Below are 20,441 nucleotides of genomic sequence, written 5' to 3'. Positions count from 1 at the left end.
CGCTGCAGCCTCATCGCCAGTCGTCCGGGAGGCGCGAGCTCGAGATTGCCTGAGCTGTTCTGGTTGAGACACGCTGCCTGCTGTTCTCTTGTCCCGTATTCATATGAGACAAGCAATATTTTGTCTCAAAAGCACTTTACTCGCACCAACGGTATACACACAAATACGCTATACAGTAAGAGATTGAGCAAAATGTCTAGCAAAACTTATGGCTATGAATTTGTTACCCCAAAAACACTTTTATCAAAAGAAGAAACACGTCATAAACAAGTCAGAAGAAGAAACGCTTGAGCAGTCGCTGCGAGGAGAGGCAACATGCGCGGCCACACCGACATCAGGACTGCACGCCCAGTGTACGGGCATACATGAACAAAAAAAAAAAAAGAAAACTGATTAGGGGTGCAATCTTGTACGCGTTCCAAAATGGAACGGAGGCGGTCCGTTCCATCCAGCCGCACATGATTGGCCAATTTGAACCTTGACGATCAAATTGACCAATCGTGTGCGGCTCGATGGAACAGACCGCCTCCGTTCCATTTTGGAACGCGTACAAGATCGCACCCTAGTATCTCTGAATTTTAGCTCCACCAGCTTCTTGAAATGGGATAAAGGCGGCCGTAAGAAGCAGTAGCATTTCCTCCGTGGACGCCTTGGAGGTAGTAGACGATGTGCGCACAATCACGTGATCGAACGCTCGGAATTTAACAAGTCGAGTTGTATGCACCGATGAGCGGAAACACAATTTCGAATGACTTTGGGCGACTTCATAGAGATGGCAGCACCTCTCAACAAAAAGTGTCAAATAAGCCCGAAATATCAAACATAAGATTGGTGCTTTACATGTGCGTCAAAAACCGTCAAAGGGTTGATGTGTTGCATTCCCTCGTGCAAAAGTAGAATTGCCACCCTCTTGTTGCGGTACTCATTTATTTATTTTTCGCTCTAGCAAAACAGGTGATGCTATTCTAAAAGCAATAAGAAACAGTGGCGGCAACAGAAAAGGCCCATTCATGGCTCTCTCTTCCTTTCAGAGGCAGTGCACGTTTGTGTTCTCACGTGCCTTCTCTTGCGTGTGCCTCCGCAGGCGGTTGCGTGAGAAGAACAGCAACAACACCAAGAAGTTCATCGAGGAGCGCAAGTCAGCGGCACTGAAGCAGAGCAAGGAACGCGAGCGCCTCAAGAAGGTCCACGAGAAGCAGCTGCACGATCTGCAGCGCGAAATCGACAATGTGAGTGCACTGTACCAGCTCCCAGATTATCCTGCTAGCTACGTGAAGGCTCTGTTAAAGAAATTACAACTAAATGGAAATGAAAGTGGATGAAAAACCAACCTGCGGCCAGTTGTTCTTTTATTCACTTTCATTTGCATTTATTTATCATTTCTTTAATTCAGTTAAGAACCAGAAGTAATTGCCCCTATTCTGTCATTGATGTCATTGTTTGTGGGCTTCTTATGATATGACTAATAAAAATTGGGCCCCTCGGGTTTCTTTGTTCTTGTTCTTATATGTATATATATATACTGTACATATACAGTGAAATCTCGATGATACGAACCTCACGGGGTCACGAAAAATATTCGTATTAGCCGAAATTCGTATCATCGAAACACAATTAAAACTAGCTAAATTAAAGAGTCAGAGCTGAACTCACTCAGGCACACGCACGTAAAAAGCATTTACAGTATAGACCACTTATAATGTAACCATTTATAGTGCAGAACTGGCTACAACGTGGCCTTTTCCGACTCCCGTTTGCCCTCCCATAGAGCTCCATGTATACGCATACCGCTTACAGTGCAGCCGCGTGAGACGAAATACCGGTTATAATGCGGCTTCCGCGGGAAAATCTCGCCGACAAGGGCGGTAGCGAGCACGCTTCTCAACGAGGTGCGTGCTCCCGGCCGGCGTATGCATTATTCAATGCAACCACACTCTCGTTAATTCGGACTTATTTGGCTGCACATCGGTTAATTCGGACTACTTTCGTAGCTCGGTGAGCGCGGAGCGCCGCAAATGTGCCACGCAAAAGAGCAAGAATGGCGCTAGCGTCCAACCGAAACAAAGCGGCGGAGTCCGCATCGCCACAGCCATCAGTTGAAATCGTACGTGAATGACAGCAACGCCGGAACGCTTCGAGTCTATTTGTGTCTTTAAAGCCTGTATTCTTGCGTTTACCGCTGCTCATAACACCACGTTGGCCGCGGGCTTTCGTAACTGCGTAGTCGTCATCCACGATCGCGTCGATAGCGGCCGCGGCTACAGTGGCCACGGTTTTCTCCGCCTCGGTTGTGGCGAACAGTAGTTTGGTTTTTACTCGGTACGCGCGGCGGCCGCGTGCCTAAAAGACTGCGTGCCGTTGTCAGATGGGAAGGGGACTTGGCACCCGTAGGTACCATGCCCTAGAGCGTACATGTACTCATCAACCCAGCATCATTCGGTACATTGACCCCGGCACCCCCCCCCCCCCCCTACCCGGGCTGACTGGGTGGGGGGGGCTTTGGTTTGGGCCAACGGTCCTTCCCGGACAAGGGGGCCACTGTGGAGCGGCACACACCGTGCCAGTGGCGCACCGACGGGGGGGGATTCGGGGGTTGTAACCCCCCCCCCCCTGAGGCTGACTTAACCCCCCCTCTTTTGTTCAACCCCTTTTCTTTCCTTACGCATTTGAGTACTGCAACTAAGATGTAAGACGCGCAATCGTCTGCACACTCGCAAAAAGCGAATTTGTTGACAATTTCCCGCGAAGAAATTGAAATTAGCGCTGTTTGGATGGTATTGGCAAACTGTCAACCCCGCCCCCCCTGGCAGAGATCCTGGGTGCGCTACTGCACCGTGCTATTTCGCGCTTCACACAAACAGCCATGTCGGTTGTCAGGGACACGAGCCCATCAGATCCCTGGATTGCCTCGACGGAAAAGGTGTCAAGGCAAACAACCATGAAGACAACAGAAGCCGTCCGCGCGCAGCGCACTCTGTTGCGCCAGCACCGGTTCCAACTCTGTGTTCCACTGAGGCGAACGGAAACACGTGGATCGACGGGCGCATGCTGTCCAGTCGAGTGACCTTAGAAGCCTGCATCACAACTTAATGGAAAGCTTTCCACCTGACTCATCAAAAATCACAGCAGGGCGAGCCCACGCTTCGAGAAACTTCTTCTCGCCTAGGTGATGCCGTTCCCGGGGGAGATGGAACCAGACTTCCTTCCGTGCTTTTCCAAGCACTTCGTGAAGACCCGGCGCCCCTCCCCCGAAAACCGCATCACAGCGTGCTAACCAAACTTGGTATGAGCACTCGACAAAAAGAAGCACGAACTGGTTGATCTCCTGGCTAGGCAAAGGGTGCAAGAAACGAACTGTCTGAAATGGAACGCCTGGGAGACTAAACAAACTAGCTATCCGTTGGAGGAGAGCAGCAGAAAGTAAACACTGCGAAAAGATGTGAACTGTATCCTCTCGACCGCCACAAAAGGGGCACACTCCACGAGCCGGGATGGCTGTGAAGGGTCGGAAGCTAATCGGCAAACATCCTCGCGCCAGGCGGTACATGAATGTAGCTCGCCAGGCGTCAAGGAAGCCTGCCGTAATGAGCTTCCAACTTGGCCTGTGAAAAGACAGGTCATACCTTTGGCAATGCGGGGGGAGACCGGGGGTAAGGATATCAACTAATTCTTGGAGCGGAGTAGAAATTACATCGATGTCGGAATGGACCTTGCGAAGGCGTGCCAATGAATTGGCAGCCGTCGCATAGAATGGGAGCGGGGTTCCTGAGCAAGGTACACAGTGAAAGAATGTGCTCTGGGAAAACAAACGGAGTCTAGTGCTAAGGAAGAAGGAGGTAAAGCTTCGAGTCAGGAGCATATCTGAGCTAAGGGCAACCTGGGTCCACCTGACGTGTAGTGCAGTGGCTACGATGCCCAAGTCGGGAATTCCGAGTCCTCCGTTATCCTTGGGCAGCTTAAGCACCTGCCTAGCTACACAACCAGTTGTCCCTTTCCAAAGAAACCGAAAGAGAACCCTCTCCAAGATAAGCTTGGTTCGGGTTGGAACAAGGGACACACATGCTACATACGTGAGAAAAGAAAAAAGAAGAGACCTAAGAATGTTCGCTCTAGCTGTCAATGGACACGACAACACGCTGAACTCCTGAATCCTGGTTTCAAGCTTCTCTTTAGCTTGCTGCCAGTTTTCAGAAGACAGACCGTCTGGATCGAAATGGAAACTGAGAATTCGCAACCGCATTTTCACGGGTAGACCATGAACGGGCTGCGGGCTGGACGGAGTGGAATTTAAGTACATGGCTGCACTTTTCGACCTATTCAACCTCGCACCGTTCGCCCTGCAGTAACTGTCCATGACGTCCAAAACGGTGCATACTGATGCCTCGTCCGGGACAACAATAGACAAGTCGTCTGCATAGGCGAAGAGTGCAACTGGAGGGGACCCTGGTGGAAGTAGGAACTTGCCAATTCTACTGTCACAGGATAGCCTCTGCAGAAGGGGTTTGATTGCGAGTACGTAGAGAGCAGGTTAGAGCAGGATCCCCCTGCCGTACACCACGACCTACAACGAAAGCCTCCGAGACGCGATCTCATATTAGAACAGCAGAAGTCGGTCGAGAGTACAAAGCTTGGACCATACGCTGAAAACCCACGCTAAAGCCGGCCTCCTTCAAAACCCAAAAAAGGTACCTGTGGCTAATGATATCAAAAGCCTTCTCCTGATCAAAGAAGCAGAAAATACCCGGAAGTTTTCTGTTATTTGCCCACAGGAGAAGGTCTCTAACCGCTAAACCGTGAAGCTGAGTGGAACGTCCCTGAACGCAGCATGCCTGGTATGGACCCAAAACAGTGTTGAGAACTGGAGTAAGTCGCATACACAGACACTTTGCTATGAGCTTGGAATCGCAGTTCAGAAGTGTGATGGGCCGCCAGGCTCTTAGATCGGTGCTTCTCGACTCATCCTTGCACAGGAGAGTGATTAGCCCCTCTCTTTGAGACGCTGACAAAGTCCCTTCACTAAGCAGCCTGTTCACCAATCATGTAAAAGGCTTCCCTAACAGTCTCCAAAACTTCACATAAAATTCAACTGTCAAACCATCGGATCCTGGACTGCGATTGTGCTTCATAGACTTCAATGCTGCAAAGAGCTCGTCTTTAACTATGGCTGTGTCACCAACTTCCGGCGGTTCAGTTGGTGGAACGAATGGAAAAACAGCTGGAGTGGCAGCTGGCTCAGCATAAAGGTTCATGTAAAACTGCCTCGCCAGTGCAAGCACTCCTACTGGTGAGTCGACTAAGCTACCATCAATTGGATCTACTACGGAAGAGAGAGTTGTGCTCTTCCTTGAAAGATGTCTGCGGAGAATGTTTCTGCTGCACCACGCTTCCATTTCCCACCGCTCCACTTGGGTTATAGCTCTCAAGCTATCCCAGCGTCGCTGTAGGAGAATCCAAAGTTCCTTTCAGAGTGAGGCCAGCGCCGGACCAACCCCAGGCCCACAAGACAGTGGCTTCGAGAGCAGAAGGATGGCGTCAAAGACGATTTTAATCTCCTCGCGCTCCTCCCGCGCTCGACGCCTGCCCCAAGACCTGAAGCACTCACGGACACTGACCTTCACTTCGTCCCATTCTCTACCTTCTAGATTCGCTCTGCTGTGCAGCGAGCGAAACAGAATGGACGATACCTCTCCGGTTGCCTGCCTGTCTCTAAGAAGCCGTGAGTTTAGACGCCACGGTCTCTTCCCCTGCGGCACTAAGCTTGAGTCGGCAAACCGCAGTGTCAGGAAGCAGTGGTCACTAAGAGCAGAACGAATTACGTCGGAGGAATGCATACTGGGAGCCAGTGATGACGAGACATAAAACCGATCGATGCGGCTCTTCACTCCCCGCCCTCTCCAAGTCATTCCTGACCCGGCAGGGCGAAACTTGCGCCAAGCATCAATCAGTCCCAGCTCATCAACGAGCCCTCGTAGTACAATATCTCCAGCCCTATCCCTGAATTTGGGAGTACCTCTTTTAGTTACACGATCTACCTGCTCTAACACACAATTGAAGTCGCCCACAAGAATAAGCCGAGAAGGGCCCACTAAGTAGGGATCCAATGCAGCAAAAAACTCTTTTTGATCTTTATCTTTGTTTGGAGCATAAACATTAACAATTCGAATGCCAGAATCAAGATCCACTGACAGAATGCAGCCCTCGGCATCCCTGGCATGGCGTACAACCAGGCCTTTGAAGTTCGGCATGAATATGATGGCCGTGCCTCGGCAGCCCGACCCGCCAGAACTCCAGAAAGACCTCGTGCCAAAAGTCCTGTTAAAGTGGCTGATCTGACCTAACCTGTGGACATAGGTTTCCTGAAGTACAAGAATATCTACATTTGCGGATCCTAGCTAAGTTGACTATCGCGAACCGTTTTGAATTTCGAGACAAGCCTCTACAGTTAAAGGTAGCTAGTTTTAGGGAGAAAGCCATATTGGTTGGAGGAAAAATTTAGCAAAAGACTAAAGAGAGCTAGAGAAAAAACAAGAAAGCTAAGGTAAAAGGGAAAGGCTAGTACTGGGTAATACTAGCCGAAATAATCCGATGGTACAACTGCCTAAGCGAGAGTCTCCTCGAATGGAGACCCCGCGGCCGTTGTTGATTCATACGAATTATCTGATATAATTGAACAGTCGCAATCGAAGCCCTTACAGTGTTCACAAGGAGTCTGTCTGAAGAGTCCTCCATTTCTGACTCTGATTCTGAGGCCACCACAGCCATGCGTTTTTTGGGTGTAGGAAGACCAGGCTCTGAGCTATGGGAGCCAGCACCTTCCGAGTCCGAAGACGACCGCCGTGAGGCCGCCTCCCTGCCCGCCGATCCAGAGCGCTTGCTACGGGTTTTCTTCCGTTTCTTACAGGGCACCTCAATGAAAGGGGCCTCCGTGCTCGTGCTAGCAAGCGGTTCCGGCTCACCAGAGAGTTCGGCCGCTGCCGCGGGGGCAACTACGGGAGCCGCGACCACCTCCTCGCTACCTCCCCCTCCGCTCGTCGCCGCGGCAGACAGGGAAGTGAGCGCATCGGCAGCCGTGGAATCTGCATCGACTCCGGCAGTGTCTCCCTCGATCAAGGAGCTCTGGCTGTCTCTGTTTTCCGTCGCAACTGTGGGGCTACCTAACACACCTAACACCGAAGAAACCTCCGGCTCTGTCGCAGATGGCTGCGGCTCGGAGCCCGAGGCAACTGACGAGTAGGTGCGGACAGGGCACGACGAGATCACGTGATCCCCGCCACATCGTACGCACGCCATGTGGCAGTTCTCGTGACCGAACTGCTCGCAGCGTGCGCACTTCGGCGTCTCACACACGACCGCGTGGTGACCCTCTAAGTTGCACCTATGACACAACCGTGCAACACCCTCGTACTCGCACTGCACTACCTTATCACCAACACGGAGAAGGTTAGGGACGGGCTGCACCATCTCCATCCGAATGCGCCGGTTGCCTGTACCGACGCTAGCAAAACCCGGCACACACTCTTCGGAGATCCCTAGGACCTTTCCAAAAACCTGTAGCCCTTCTGAGAGAGCTTGGTCTGGCAAGTCCGAGGGGTAGCCAAAAACCCTGACCACCTTCGTCCGTACACCACGATACTCAAACTGAATCAACACATCACGAACCTTCAAAGCGGGATCGGCTGAGAAGCGATCGACCGCAGCCTTAGTCTTGAACGTAACCTCGAACCGGCCGGCGCCAAAATCCTGCACAGACTTCAGCTCCGACAACGAAACGCGCTGCACGAGCGCTTTACACACGTCCACATTGGTCGCTCCTTTCGGCACCCGACCAAAGAACAAAAACGGCCAAAGCCGTGAAGGGGCCACCATCGCGGTGAAAACCACGTGGCGGCCGTGCCTAGCTGAAGTTAAGCTATAACAGGCTAGCTGCAATGCTAAAAACCTCGACTAAACAGAAGAAAAGAAAAAAGAAAAAAATCTACGATGGTCTCTCACCAAACCGCTGGACACCTGGCTTGAATCCTCAAGGACCCGCGCCGTATCCAACCATGGAGAGAAGCAGCCACGTACAGCAGGTCACGGGTCAGGCACGCCGCATGATCACCAGGTCCTGGCCATGGCGGAACGGAAAGGGAGCGTCCAAACTCGCCGACTGCGGGAGACTGCGTAGTTGCCATCGATGATCGCATAGATAGTTTGGGGATGCGCGACTCTCACGCGTCCCCTGATGTTGTTTTCCCCGCATGTCTCCTGTAGTCCGGCTTCTCCGCGCGGCTAAGCCCGGCGGCGGTCATGGTGGTTGCGGTGCATTGCGGGAGATGGCGCGAGTGTCGCGATGCTAACGCCGCCGAACGGTGGGGTGACTTGGGAGAGAAAGGTCTAATGCGCTTTCTCTTTGGGTTGGGATCAGTGAGCGACGCGGACGTCCCGCGCGTGCGCTGATCCACGCTTCGCGAGACGTCTCGCGTCGCTCGGAGCGGGGCACCGGTGTGGACGAACACGGATCGTTCGAACGCGCCACCGTTCGCGTGACCGTACACGTGAACGACTAGGCGATGGTGTCATAGCATGGGGCGAATGTATTCGCTCGCTATCGGGTCACGGGGAGTCGGACTTCCTTGATTTGGCGCGCACCCGTGTGAATGTTCTATTGGTTGTAATTCGGCTAGTGTGTATTAGTGTATGAAAGGTGCAATAAATGCCCTTTTGATTGTTTGCACTACTGTGTTGTCGTTCCTTTGTCCCAAGAGCATGTGTGAGACCCCACAATAGCGACCGCGGTTTCAACTGCCGTTGTTGCAGCGAATGGTAGTTAATTCGTCCAGACTTGGTGCGTGCGTCAGGCGCGTGCCTTCAGCACCGCAAAGTCGCCGTTCATAATCGCGTCGATAGCAGTCACGGTTTTTTCCGTAGCGGTTGCGGCAAACAGTTGTTTCGTTTTGACTCGGTGCAAAGCTGCCGAACTTGAAGAGCACCGGCTACATCGCGATTATGTTTTCGCCAGATCACTGCTGAAAACGTAATCGCAATGTGCGCGCGATAGTACAAAGCATGTCTACATGCTTGGTCTACATATTTTGCATACGTGCAGGGCTTTAAAAACAACGTTGTTTTGGTTATAGTGCGGTACCGCTTATAGTGCAGATATTCGCGACTTCGGCGACTTACGTTATAAGCGGTCTATACTGTAATTGCTATCGCAATAATAGGCGAAAGCTTGCACTAGGCCGCGCAAAGCTCAAAACACAGCGAAGCTGGCCGATTGATTGCGTCACTTGGTTGTAGCTAGGTTGAACTTGGCTATGTCGAGGTTTAAACTGTGTTGTAGCTAGGCCTATATTCGTGTACGTCATCTGTGCTAGTACTGGAAAGGCTGCGGTAGTACTGGAAAGGTGCGCTGCGCCATAACGCCATATCGCCGCCGCCACAGCTGGTATGACGTCATGCTCCCCAGCACCGTCACGCTACTGCCGCACACCTTTCCAGTACTAGCACAGATGACGTACACGAGTATAGGCCTTGCTACAGTTAAACCTGCTTATAACGAACCTCCATATAACGAATTCCTGGATATAACGAAGTTTTTCGATTCCCCGCCGTTACTCCATAGAAGCACATGTATTTGAAACCTCTACGTAACGAAGTGGCAGCGGGAGACCCCCTCGATATAATGAATTTTCCCTTTCGACCACCTAGAGATTTTGCCCCAAATTTTGTCATTTTTGCTCGAGCAGCAACCGGAAGCACCTTCTCCGCCGCGATGGAATGCGAAGCGAGCGCACGTGTGCGTGCGTGCGTGCGTGTGCGAGGCGGGCCTGCATCCCTCGACCCGGCGATCTTGCCGCCGCGGGCGTGACCTTTCCCCCTCCCTTCATTCAAATCTGATCCTGCAGCTGGCCTAGCCCGCCAAGCCGGCACTCTCACCTTTTCCAGCTGATGTTGCCGACGCGCTGGTACACGCTGTGGCACATCAGACTCGATGAGCGCGGACACGCGCTATCAAACGCCGGCGGCGTGTGGAAGTGCCGCTGGAGAAGCGAGCGAAGTGACCTTCGTGCTGTTGCCTATCGCTTCAACACAAACTGAGCGCCGAGAACACGCAGAAAGCTACGAGCCGCCGACGCACCTACACTGCTAGACTCTGCCCCAACGCAGATCGCTTTCAAGATACGGCCTGCGCGACCGCACGCCGCCCCGCTATCCCTCCTCCCTCGCTCCCTCGCCGGTGCCTCGAGCGCAATGGAAGAAGGCGCGCTTCCTCCCTGCTTTTCTTGCGCGCACGAGATTTAGACGCGGTCGTCGGCTCCCCTCGCACGTTTTCACTCGCACATACAGCATACGGCGCGCGGCTACTGCGTTATCACCCTTGGACTTTAGGGTACGGCCACGCTAGCGGCAAAAACACGCAGCGAAAACGCGCGTCAGAAACGCGCGGCAAAAGCGGCAGGAAACGGGGGTCTTGCGGCGTGCCGCGTGAGATGGGTTCTGCGGCAAATGCCGCATGCCACGAGATGAAGAACCAATCAAGAGCGACAAGGGTGACGTCACGGAGCCATCACAACCGGAACGCCGCCGGTCCGCGCCGGGTTTTCAATCGACAATCGTCGTCTCTCGCATGAAACAACGAGCGCTCGTGGTGTTGCTCGCCCGTTCAGAGAGCGCGGGAGATCTTATCACGCTGCCGTGCGCGGCGAGACGCGCGTGCAACGGTGGCCTCGCGGCAAGGCGCTGACGCGCGGCAACTTGACGTGCGCGTTTTTTGCCGCTAGCGTGGCCGTACCCTTATATGCGGAATATCTATGAGCCAAAACCAATTTTAGGGCCACAACGCGTCATGGACGCCATCTTTATATAGCAAATACGGATCTCAAGGGCCATACTTTTGCTGGCGGAAACCGAAAATACGTCATAGTTGTCGCCCCCGGCACTTTGGGCGGCCAATGCCATCGTCAAGCCACCAAGCCAAGCGACATGAAAAGTCCAAATGGCCGCTCGGGCCGGCGCGGGGTGGCAGTTCGCAACGTATGATGCGGGAACGGTCCCACAGTTGCGACACAACAGCGGGGTTACCAATGCATTGAGTTCTAAGGGAGCTGTGCCGGGACCGGTCAAAAACGACGTAACAGCTGGGAAAACGCAGCCCCCTGGGAACGTAGCAGCGAGGTTCTACTGTAACACTATACTACGCTACGACGCCATCGTGACGCTCGCTCTTCGTTTCCGATGCCTCGCGCTCGTGCGAAACGACACGCGTCCACGCATCCGGTACCTGGTGTGACATTCCGAGGATGAGTGCTTCGACGAAAACGGAAAACGGGTGCGCGTTAGAATCGAGTAAATACGGTAAATGTTTATTTTTCGAATTTTCGGGCTGAACCTGCATATAACGAAATCCTCTTTATAACGAAGTTTTTCGGGAATTTGTCAATTTCGTTATATCCAGGTTTAACTGTACAACCAAGTTTAAACCTCGACATAGCCAAGTTCAACCTAGCTACAACCAAGAGATGCAATCAATCGGCCAGCTTCGCTGTGTCTTGAGCACGGTGTAAGATACACTTCTTGGCTTCTGGTGCTTGGTAGGAAATCCGAAATGATTGAGGGACGCGCGACAGTAGGTCACCATGGTAAGGGGACAGCGTGGGGGAGAGGGCATCACCTTGACGATGCGGATACAGCGCCGTGACGCCGCTTGCAGTTGCTGTTCTCTGGCTGCTTGTAGTATCCGAGCGTACCTTGCCCTCGCAAGCTCTCGCCTTCGTTTTAACTGAAGTTGTGTCTTCCCGCCGATAGGTATCCGCTGCCGTCACCGGGCCGACGGATGCGCACCGTTGCTACATTATCTGGTCAATCACGTCTCACCAGTGTCCTCACCTAAAGAGTATTACACCGTGGTCTTGAGCTTTGCGCGGCCTAGTGCAAGCTTCCGCCTTTTTTTTTTCTCTCTCCTGGCTTAGCGCGCTGGCGAGAAGAGAGGTGGGGGTCGGGAAGGGAGGGAGCTGGCGAGGAGGAGACCGCGTGCACATGTGCTGCGCCGCCCTTCTGGTTGCCATGGCTACGACGTGGCAGTTTCTTGATCCGAAGCACGAACCACACATTACGGCTGGCTTAAAGAGCTTCGCTATAAAGGAACTGGCCATGGATGGGGCACGAACCCACGTCTTCACGTTACGTGTGCGATGCTCTTAGTAATTGAGCTACTGTGGCGCCGTTTTCCCATCCACTTTCTGGGGTATTTATGTTTATCTACTAGAACTACTATCTACTAGAAGCCTTGGCAGCAGAGGCTTGTGAGTGGTGGCACTGGCTAACGCTCCCAAGGTTAGTTCTAGTAGATTTGGCCCTGAGGATATCCCAATTAAATAAATAAATAAAGATACTGCTGAAACTCCCTTAAGGGGAATTATTGTGGTGCGAAGCTTCATATAGCGGCTCCTTAATTGCTCATTTACGAGCTAAACATTCTTGGGGGGGCATCGCTTTTTCAATTACATTAGGGTAGCATTGTTTATCCCTGGCTGTTCTGGTGCAGGACGCAGTAGCAACGCCCACCTTCTTTGGTCGAGGCACGTTTGCAGTCCTCACGAGAGCAGAAGCAGCTGTGGATAGGCGCGCCCGTTGTCCAATCATTGCACCACTGAGCCTCCCCGCCAGGTGTGCACATGTGGTGCAGCAGCTGTGCCTCTAGCACTTGCAGGGATCTGAGCTTCGGACTTTGTTGCGGGTGATGTGGCCTTTGTGCCCAGAGAAACTGGGACCCCCAAATTATCGTATGGTCACGTGAATCACCTTAAATGAACCTTTACTACATGAATAACACAGATGGGCTATTTTTAAGATTATAAGTTAGCTTATCATTTCACACTCCTCACAAAACCAAGAAATTCAGTTTTGTTTTAAAATTTGTTAATTAACTACTGCATATATCTGCATATCCTGAATGATGTTTCAGTAATATAGACATTATTAGGTCTAGTTTAAGATTGTAGCATTATTTTGCTGGATATATTAGCAGAAAATTAATGTTTTAAGGCGAACAAAAAAATTGAAAATGACCTTGCGGGACTTTGCCGAGAGCTTCCTACATAATTCGGCGCATTAATAAATAAACCTGGCAGCAACTTGAATGTGGCGCATTGGTTGTGCTGTTGCTCAGGGCCTGGAGCTGTACAACACAGCCGAGCTGGAGTACAAGCTGTGTGCCAAGCTGGAGTGCTTCGTGTGACGCCTGCCAAATAAGCGGGGCGCTTCCCTGACTGCTAACTGCTGCCGCTGCCATGACACGAGGAGCAAGGAATGCGATTCGGGCGCCGCCTGTGAGCGACGCCCGGAAACTGGGGCTTGGCCAAAGTGCACACGTGAAACCTTTCCTTCAAGTTGTCCCATGTTTTCCACACTGCAAGTGAGCTACACACGTTGTTGCGGTTAGTCACAATGACACAGCCTGTCATGGATTTAAATGGCTCTCGCAGGAAGCACATGACGTTGTGCTCTCATTAGTAACCAAGGTTACCATAACCGAAACGCAGTGATTGGCCTTTTGATTTCGTTTTCACGTTCGATGCAATTGCGCGTGATTGCATGACTTTGTTGTAACGAAGGGGAATTCCCTGCAGAGCGAGCTGAAAGGAAAGTTTAGCTAACATTGTTACAGTGTTTTTTTTATTATTTCTCATTGTATGATATAAGTTAGAGAGAGCTGCTGTGCGGATCTCAGCTGCACATTTGTCTTCCTGCAAAGTCAGTCGGTGAAAAATCTGTGCTCTAATATGAAAATCATGGCTTCAGAATCTTGCAATAACCAAGTGATGTTGCCATTTTTCCGTGGCAAAACAGACCGCAGTCGTGGGGAAAATTTTCAGTGGCAAACTGTCTTCTGCAGGGGGTGTCGGGTCACTCTAGGTCTTCGTGGAAGTGAGACCTTTTACTTTGTCAACTTTCCTGGACAGATCGAGGGCTTGTTTCAATCTGCAGGAACTCTGCATTTCAGACAAAGGGTGCCATAGTAATGGCTATTGATTTGATGTTGTTATTGAGCACACTCTTCCTGTAGACAAGCAGTCTAGTTGTTGAAACATGGCTGCTCGATGTTGATGTGCTGACACATCAATGTCAAGACAGAGAAAGAAGGTGACACATTTTGAAGATGTATATTGTTTGGCGTTAGTGGCCGTTCATATAAACCCGCTGTTATTTATTTTGAGACCTGCCCGATTGTTCCATACAGTCTTTGTATGTTTCTAGTGACAGCACAAGGAGTGGAGCCGTTTTAACATTTTCTACTTGTTCCCCATCGTTGTGTTTCTGCAGTATTTTTGTTTTTCAGGACACCATGGCAGGGTCTTGTTCTTCTCCTTTAGTTAAGTTTTCTTGATGTAGATTGTATTAAACATGCAGAAACCGGTCGGTGACTGCTTGGACACATTTAAGCAATTCCGTCACATTTTGCACATGCATGCGCAAGATGCAGTTCAGGGCATTCTTATTAGAAGACTCGGAACTGCCCTCACTTAAATGCTTAAGCACCGAATTTTAATCCGAGTTGGCCAGTGTGCTGGAAAAGCGTAGTAACTGAGAGAAGTGAGAGTACTTAAGACTAGCTCTTCATTAGGCATCTGAATTCAGATGAGTTTTTGTGTACCAGACAGATTGCACTTGCTGCGAGGAGCAGTGACAGCAGTGTACAAGGAAACGTGCACTTACAGAGCGTCCACTAATAACCTAGTCTTTACGATCCTTAATGGTACATTTGATTGGTCTCTTTCAAGCACTTTGGAGGGCTTTGGCCGTGCACTTTGCGTTCGGTTGGTCAAAATCAAGTGCTTGAAACGTTCAGAGCACTCTTCACCTCCGCACAGGGAGTGCTGCAGAGATCCGATAGGACTCCAATCATGTGACTTTCCAATTGCTCTGGGAGTGGCCGAATGGTCAGCTAGGGCATGCTTCTTCTCTATTGTTGAGAGGCCTCCGCATTGCCGCAAGTCGAGTCGAAAAAGCACGGTGGGAACTCGTCGAATCTACCAGAAGAGAGCAGGGCCTGTCTGTAGTCGTGCGACTGCTTGCCACCTCTTCGTCGGAATCATCCTCTGTCTGCACGATGCTTTGGTGCCAATTAATGCTGCACTGCATTTTTTGTGTCTAGCTGACTCGCAGTGTGTAATGATGTACTTTCCCAAGTGGAAAGTGCACAATTGCCAAGTGTGGGCAGTTTACGTGGGCACTCCTTTGCGCCCCTGGTGCCTGTCACAAATTAGAAACACGATGAAGTCGGTTGACCATAGGCAATTGATTGCTGGCGAGAGCAAATGATACGACTTTCAACGCACGAGGCGGGCATGGGACTGGGAACGGGCACGTGTCCGTTTCTGATGCTTCCAGTGTATCTTCTGTACAGTCCGATGCCAAATATCTTCACTTACACAGAGCCTATGGCAGAACCGGAGAGAGACCACATCAAAGATGAACCGTGCAATGAGTAAGCCATGCTGTCACGCTTTGGCTTTCAGTGACATTTTGCTCCGTTTGTATCTGACATTCGTACCTAACCTATGTGGAACAGATGGCCAAAGGTGACCAGTGTTATTGTGTTTGGTTGTGCATTTCTGTGTTGTTTTTGCCCCTCACATGAAGAATCCGAAAGGTGTACGAGTTGTTGTTGAATGGTCACCCTGTTGAATGTTGATGTGACGGAAAAAATAGGAATGAATGTCTCTGTTATACATGAGTATTCAGAAGCTATTTCCTGATGATTTGCAAAGTTGGAGGCCTGATTGTTTACGAGCATGTATTCTAGTCACTGGGTTGTTTCCTTTCCACGTACTTAGTTTTTAAGCAGACGCTGTTTTTGCTGACACAGGTTCACGTGCATGTAACTTGTAAGTGTCAAACGTACCTCGCATCCACCTCAAATTTTTCAGTGCGGTTCCTGTGTTTCTTTTTTAAATAATGTGCATTTATTTTGGAGCTACGACTTTGTGCACCGTAGTAATGCAGTGTGAGTACAATGGCATTTGCAGAAGCCTATGGAGTGCCTGCACTTAACTGTACTTATTTTCTTTTCCTTCACTTGTTATTGACTGCATTGTTCTGATGTATAGAAATGCATGCGGCGCCGCAGTTGTTTGCCGTAAGCTTAGGATTCACGTTCAAACCTGCATTCAAAACAAGTGGGCTTGGGCAGCTTGTGCACAATGTGTCTGTGCTCATCGATCTACGCCCTTTAAGAGTTTCTCAACTCGAGCTAGTTCATACTGACTCGTAGCTAAAATAAAAAACAGCACGAAATAAAACCAGGACAAGAAAGACCAGTGCTTGTCCTGTGTTGTCTTTTTTTGTCCTAGTTTTATTTCACGCTGTTTTTTAGCTACGCTCCTATTGCAGTAACCTCCATCTCGGTGCATATCTTTCTATCTTAAGTAAAACAACTGTGCTAGTTTTCCAGTTTAGGCTCCTTTTCATCAGGTCTAAAGGTCAAGTTAAAATTTGCTAGAGCTAACTGCAACACCAGGTGCCACGTACTGGTTGCATAAAAATTAAAAATTGCTCCTGTAAATTTTGCTCTGCTTGATGTCGTGACCTTCATACCTGATAAAATGTTAATAAAACATTGAATTCTGCACAGATGTCGCCATTATTTAAGGTGAAGGTATAGCTGTTACCTTTATAAGGGTTACTGTGATAGGAGTGTAGCTCTTGCAAAGTATCCACTTGGACCTGATAGTTGTTCAATATATTGAAAGGCTGGTGCGCTGCGTTTATTGCAGTGAGTGAAAACAGTATAAAAAGAAGCACAAACAGAGGACACTGGGGCTTTGGAAAATCATTTTCATCTGCAGATTAGCATGACGCTCAAATAATTTTCTTCTGCTGCAGTTATTTCCGAACTAGTCAGCTTTGGACCACTGTGATCAAATGAAGCCAAGAGACAGCTGCAAACGCGAATGAAAAAAATATGTTGTGTCAGCAAATGTGTGCAAGTTCAACAATGAATAATCTGTGAAGCCCTTGCACAACTTGCCTCAATGACTCTTAGCTTTAGGATAAATCATTGTTGTGAAATAATGTAACTACCATATTTCCTGGTGTACAATTCACACCTTGGAATAAGTTTCACCGTTCCCACAAGCAGGTTTTTGAAAAGAATAGGTTGTTACATAAAATGTGTGTCTTGTAACATGCTACTACCCACTACTCGGTCAATGCTATTAGACGCGAGACAAACTCTTGCATTTAGTGAAACAACATGATTTGAATGCTTTAGCATAGTGCGATCTACCACGGCCATGCAAGGCACATGTGTGCTGTTGTCAACATGCATTGCACTATACTGGAACTAGCTTTTTGGGGGGGGTTTTAGAGCACCCAGTTTCACTAAGAACAATTAATCTAGCACTGTGTGCATGTAAAAAAGAGGAAAATTTGTTCTTCATTGTCAAAGTTGTCGAATTTATTCTTCTCCAAAACATAATCAAAAAGTTATTTAAAAAACAACATTGCAACTGTGCGTATTTACTCGGTTCTCATTTTCTTCAAGTGCAAATACAGCTGCACATGATGCAGGCAAATTGTGCACCAGGAGAACCGAGGCACCAGAAATGCAGTTGGCATGGCATCCGGAAGACAGACAAGTCGTATGGACGTTGCCACCTTATCCTGCTACTATGCAGTCTTGAAAATTTTCTTGTTTCACTCATGATATCTAAGAAGCCACACAGGCAGTTGTCACTGCCATGTCATTACAAGCTGCCTACACATCAAGTCCTATAAGCTGACATGCGCTATCATGACGGTTACGCTGCTAACAGGAAGGTCTGACGCTTGTAGCTGTCGTAAGGCTATTGCAAATTGTTTCCAATACTTGTGAAAAAAAAAATATTCTGAAAAATTCAAGTTGCATCGTCACACAAGATCCACAGACACAAATTAACCAAAAAAGAAATCTTATACACCAGGAAACATGGTATGCTGTTATGAAACCAAATAGTATTAACCAGATTTTTATACCAACTTCATGCATGGGCCAAGCATGACACCAGTGAATAGCTGTTGCTCTCGTATGTATTAAATTGGTTGTGCACATCTTGCACAACAAGAAGTCATCTTTAGCATCACTAAATTTTGCATGTTATGGAGGTTTTTATGTAATTAAGAAAGGTGCTGGAAGGGTTGCAGAGAAACTCCAATGTCGCACTTAATTGTTGTTCCTTTTAATGTGAACCAGAAGCGCAGTTTAATTAGGGGAAAAAAAAGACACACTTCAGCCCATTGACGTGCTCCAAGAACTTCGCACTGCAGATAACCTCAGACCACATTTCCAGAGTGAAATTCTTTTGATCGCACTGACCGCATTTCAGTTGACTTGCTGCAACCTGTTTCACTTCTGCCATTGTCCCCCTTCGAGGATTTTGCAAGAATGGTGCTTTGAGAGAGCTTAGCTGTTTTTTGCAGTCTGCCGTTTTACACTTTTCGTTGCCTGTACCTGTCGTCCAAACTGTCTCTCAAAGTAGACGGCTTGATTTCCCCAAGTCTAGTCCATGTTTCCGTTGTTGGCGATGGCAGTATATTCTCAGGGCAGCTTTTTCCTCAGCTGTGTGCTTGTAATTAAAGGTGCACTGCAGAGTAGCTTTGGTGAAACGACAATCTCACACGGTTTCTCTTTTGCACTCGTTGACACTAACTCAGGCCACATGTGTATTTAAATTAAGGTGCATGCCAATAAAGAGAAGCACATTGTGCAAGGTGTTTTTTTTTAGTAATGACTGCAGAGATGAATGAATTTGTCTGGCAATGCTATTTACCAGATAGGATGATGTTAACGAAACTAACCTGCCTGCAAACATTTGTGAGAGATCTGTCGAAAAAGCTTCCACATAAATTATTTATTTCTGTGTAATAAAAAGTATGCTAAATCTAACCCGCACCCTCTCTTTTCTGCTATTTTGGTTTGAGCATGGGATCTGGATTTACTGCAGTGATAAATCAGTAGTATGTTGTCTGTGGTACACTTTGCTGTTTGCACAGTTGGTGATTGAGCTACCCTAATCGACAATGTGTGACTGCACCAGCTTGGTTGAATATAAATATAGCAATGATGACATTGAGCGCGGAAGAGTTATTTGATGCTTATTTAATTTAAAGCTTCGATTAGCCTGCAATTAGTAGCATATATGTTTCGCCTCCCACGCCCAATAGCACTGAGTGGTTAAATATCTCACTTTGGGATAGTTATCAAAGTATGCACACCAATGGTAGGTGCTACAAGAGGTTATATTGCGACATGCATTGTCTTGGGAACAGGCAAATGGAATTCGAGCTTGAAAAAACTCTTCATAATGCTGTTGTTGCTTTGACTGGCAAGTGAAATTTTTCAACAAGGTAAACTACTACTAAATCTGCTGCCTGATACTTTGAGAAAAGCTGCATTTGTTGCTGAACCAGGGAGCGTCCGTTCAAAGTGAACTCGGAACAAGCTTGGGCAACAAGCCTTGATGAGCAAGTTCTTGTTAAACTTGTGCTCCTGAGAAAGTCGGGTCATTCAGAAAACTGCTGTGTGCATTGAAGTTAGGGGTGGTGAACAGTAATTGCGTATTTTCTATTCCTTCATTTCTCATGAAATATTCTGGGATGGCTGCACTCGGGATGCTTGGCAGCTTTCCATCTGGCTAGTGTGGTGCTAACATGAGCTGGATAAAGTTGTGGGGCATGGGCTGCCACGCAAACCTGACCTTGTACATGATATTGATGAACTGTGCAAATGCAAATTTAAATTACTACATAGGGCAGCATAGTATAAAAGTAGAAAATAACAAGCTATTACAAGTCTTTAGCAGTTACACGTGAAGTAGAAGAGTTATCACGTTTGCCAAAGAAACATTAGGCTGCACTGGCTGGCAGTGTAAAGCTCTTCTGTGGAAGCATGTAAACAAGTGAAACACATTTTTACTACAAACCCAATTGAGATATGATGTCATTGTATTGCTGCCATTCACAAAAATAGCATTGACAAGCCATAGCATCAACTATACTTCAATAATGTGGCAGTTCAGGCGTGTCGGTAAGACATGACAAAAACTTCAAGCTCACAGCCCGACGAGGACGATGAAAGACGGAACGGGAGGCACAAGCACTCGTGCGTCTCCCGTCTTCTTTCACCGTTCTCTTTTGGTTGTGTGCTTAACTTTTTTTTATCAACTATAGCCCAATCTGAAGCTTTCGGTTGTGAAACCCCATCAAATACTAATTCATTTCAACTGAAAAGTGAATTTATTCCAGTATAATTGAGAGTTGGGGCGTGTGGATGATAAGTTGAACTCTTTATGTAGGCTTTTAAAATGAAATGCAATGTCACTGCAAAGCTTTCATTACTTTTTTTTTAAGTGCTAATTTTGTGAAGGTATTGTGTTGTACACAGAACATTTATTTCACGGTTACTGTAGGATCAAGTC

The 20,441-nt window shown here is 48.7% G+C and overlaps 1 protein-coding gene across 1 annotated transcript in view; it reads left to right on the top strand.

Moving 5' to 3' along the window:
* Positions 1-17,851, top strand: part of LOC119458664 (1-phosphatidylinositol 4,5-bisphosphate phosphodiesterase-like) — a 134,629-nt gene extending 116,778 nt beyond the window's left edge. The window contains exons 29-30 of the mRNA XM_049671340.1: positions 1,085-1,229; positions 13,154-17,851. Coding sequence (XP_049527297.1) covers positions 1,085-1,229; positions 13,154-13,222 — 214 coding nt within the window. The 3' untranslated portion in view covers positions 13,223-17,851. The remainder of the gene's footprint in view (positions 1-1,084; positions 1,230-13,153) is intronic.
* Positions 17,852-20,441: the final 2,590 nt, after the last annotated feature.

The sequence above is a fragment of the Dermacentor silvarum genome, chromosome 7, assembly GCF_013339745.2.
Source record: "Dermacentor silvarum isolate Dsil-2018 chromosome 7, BIME_Dsil_1.4, whole genome shotgun sequence".
In the NCBI taxonomy this organism is placed as follows: Eukaryota; Metazoa; Arthropoda; class Arachnida; order Ixodida; family Ixodidae; genus Dermacentor; species Dermacentor silvarum.
This window is presented reverse-complemented; position numbering and strand designations above follow the sequence as displayed.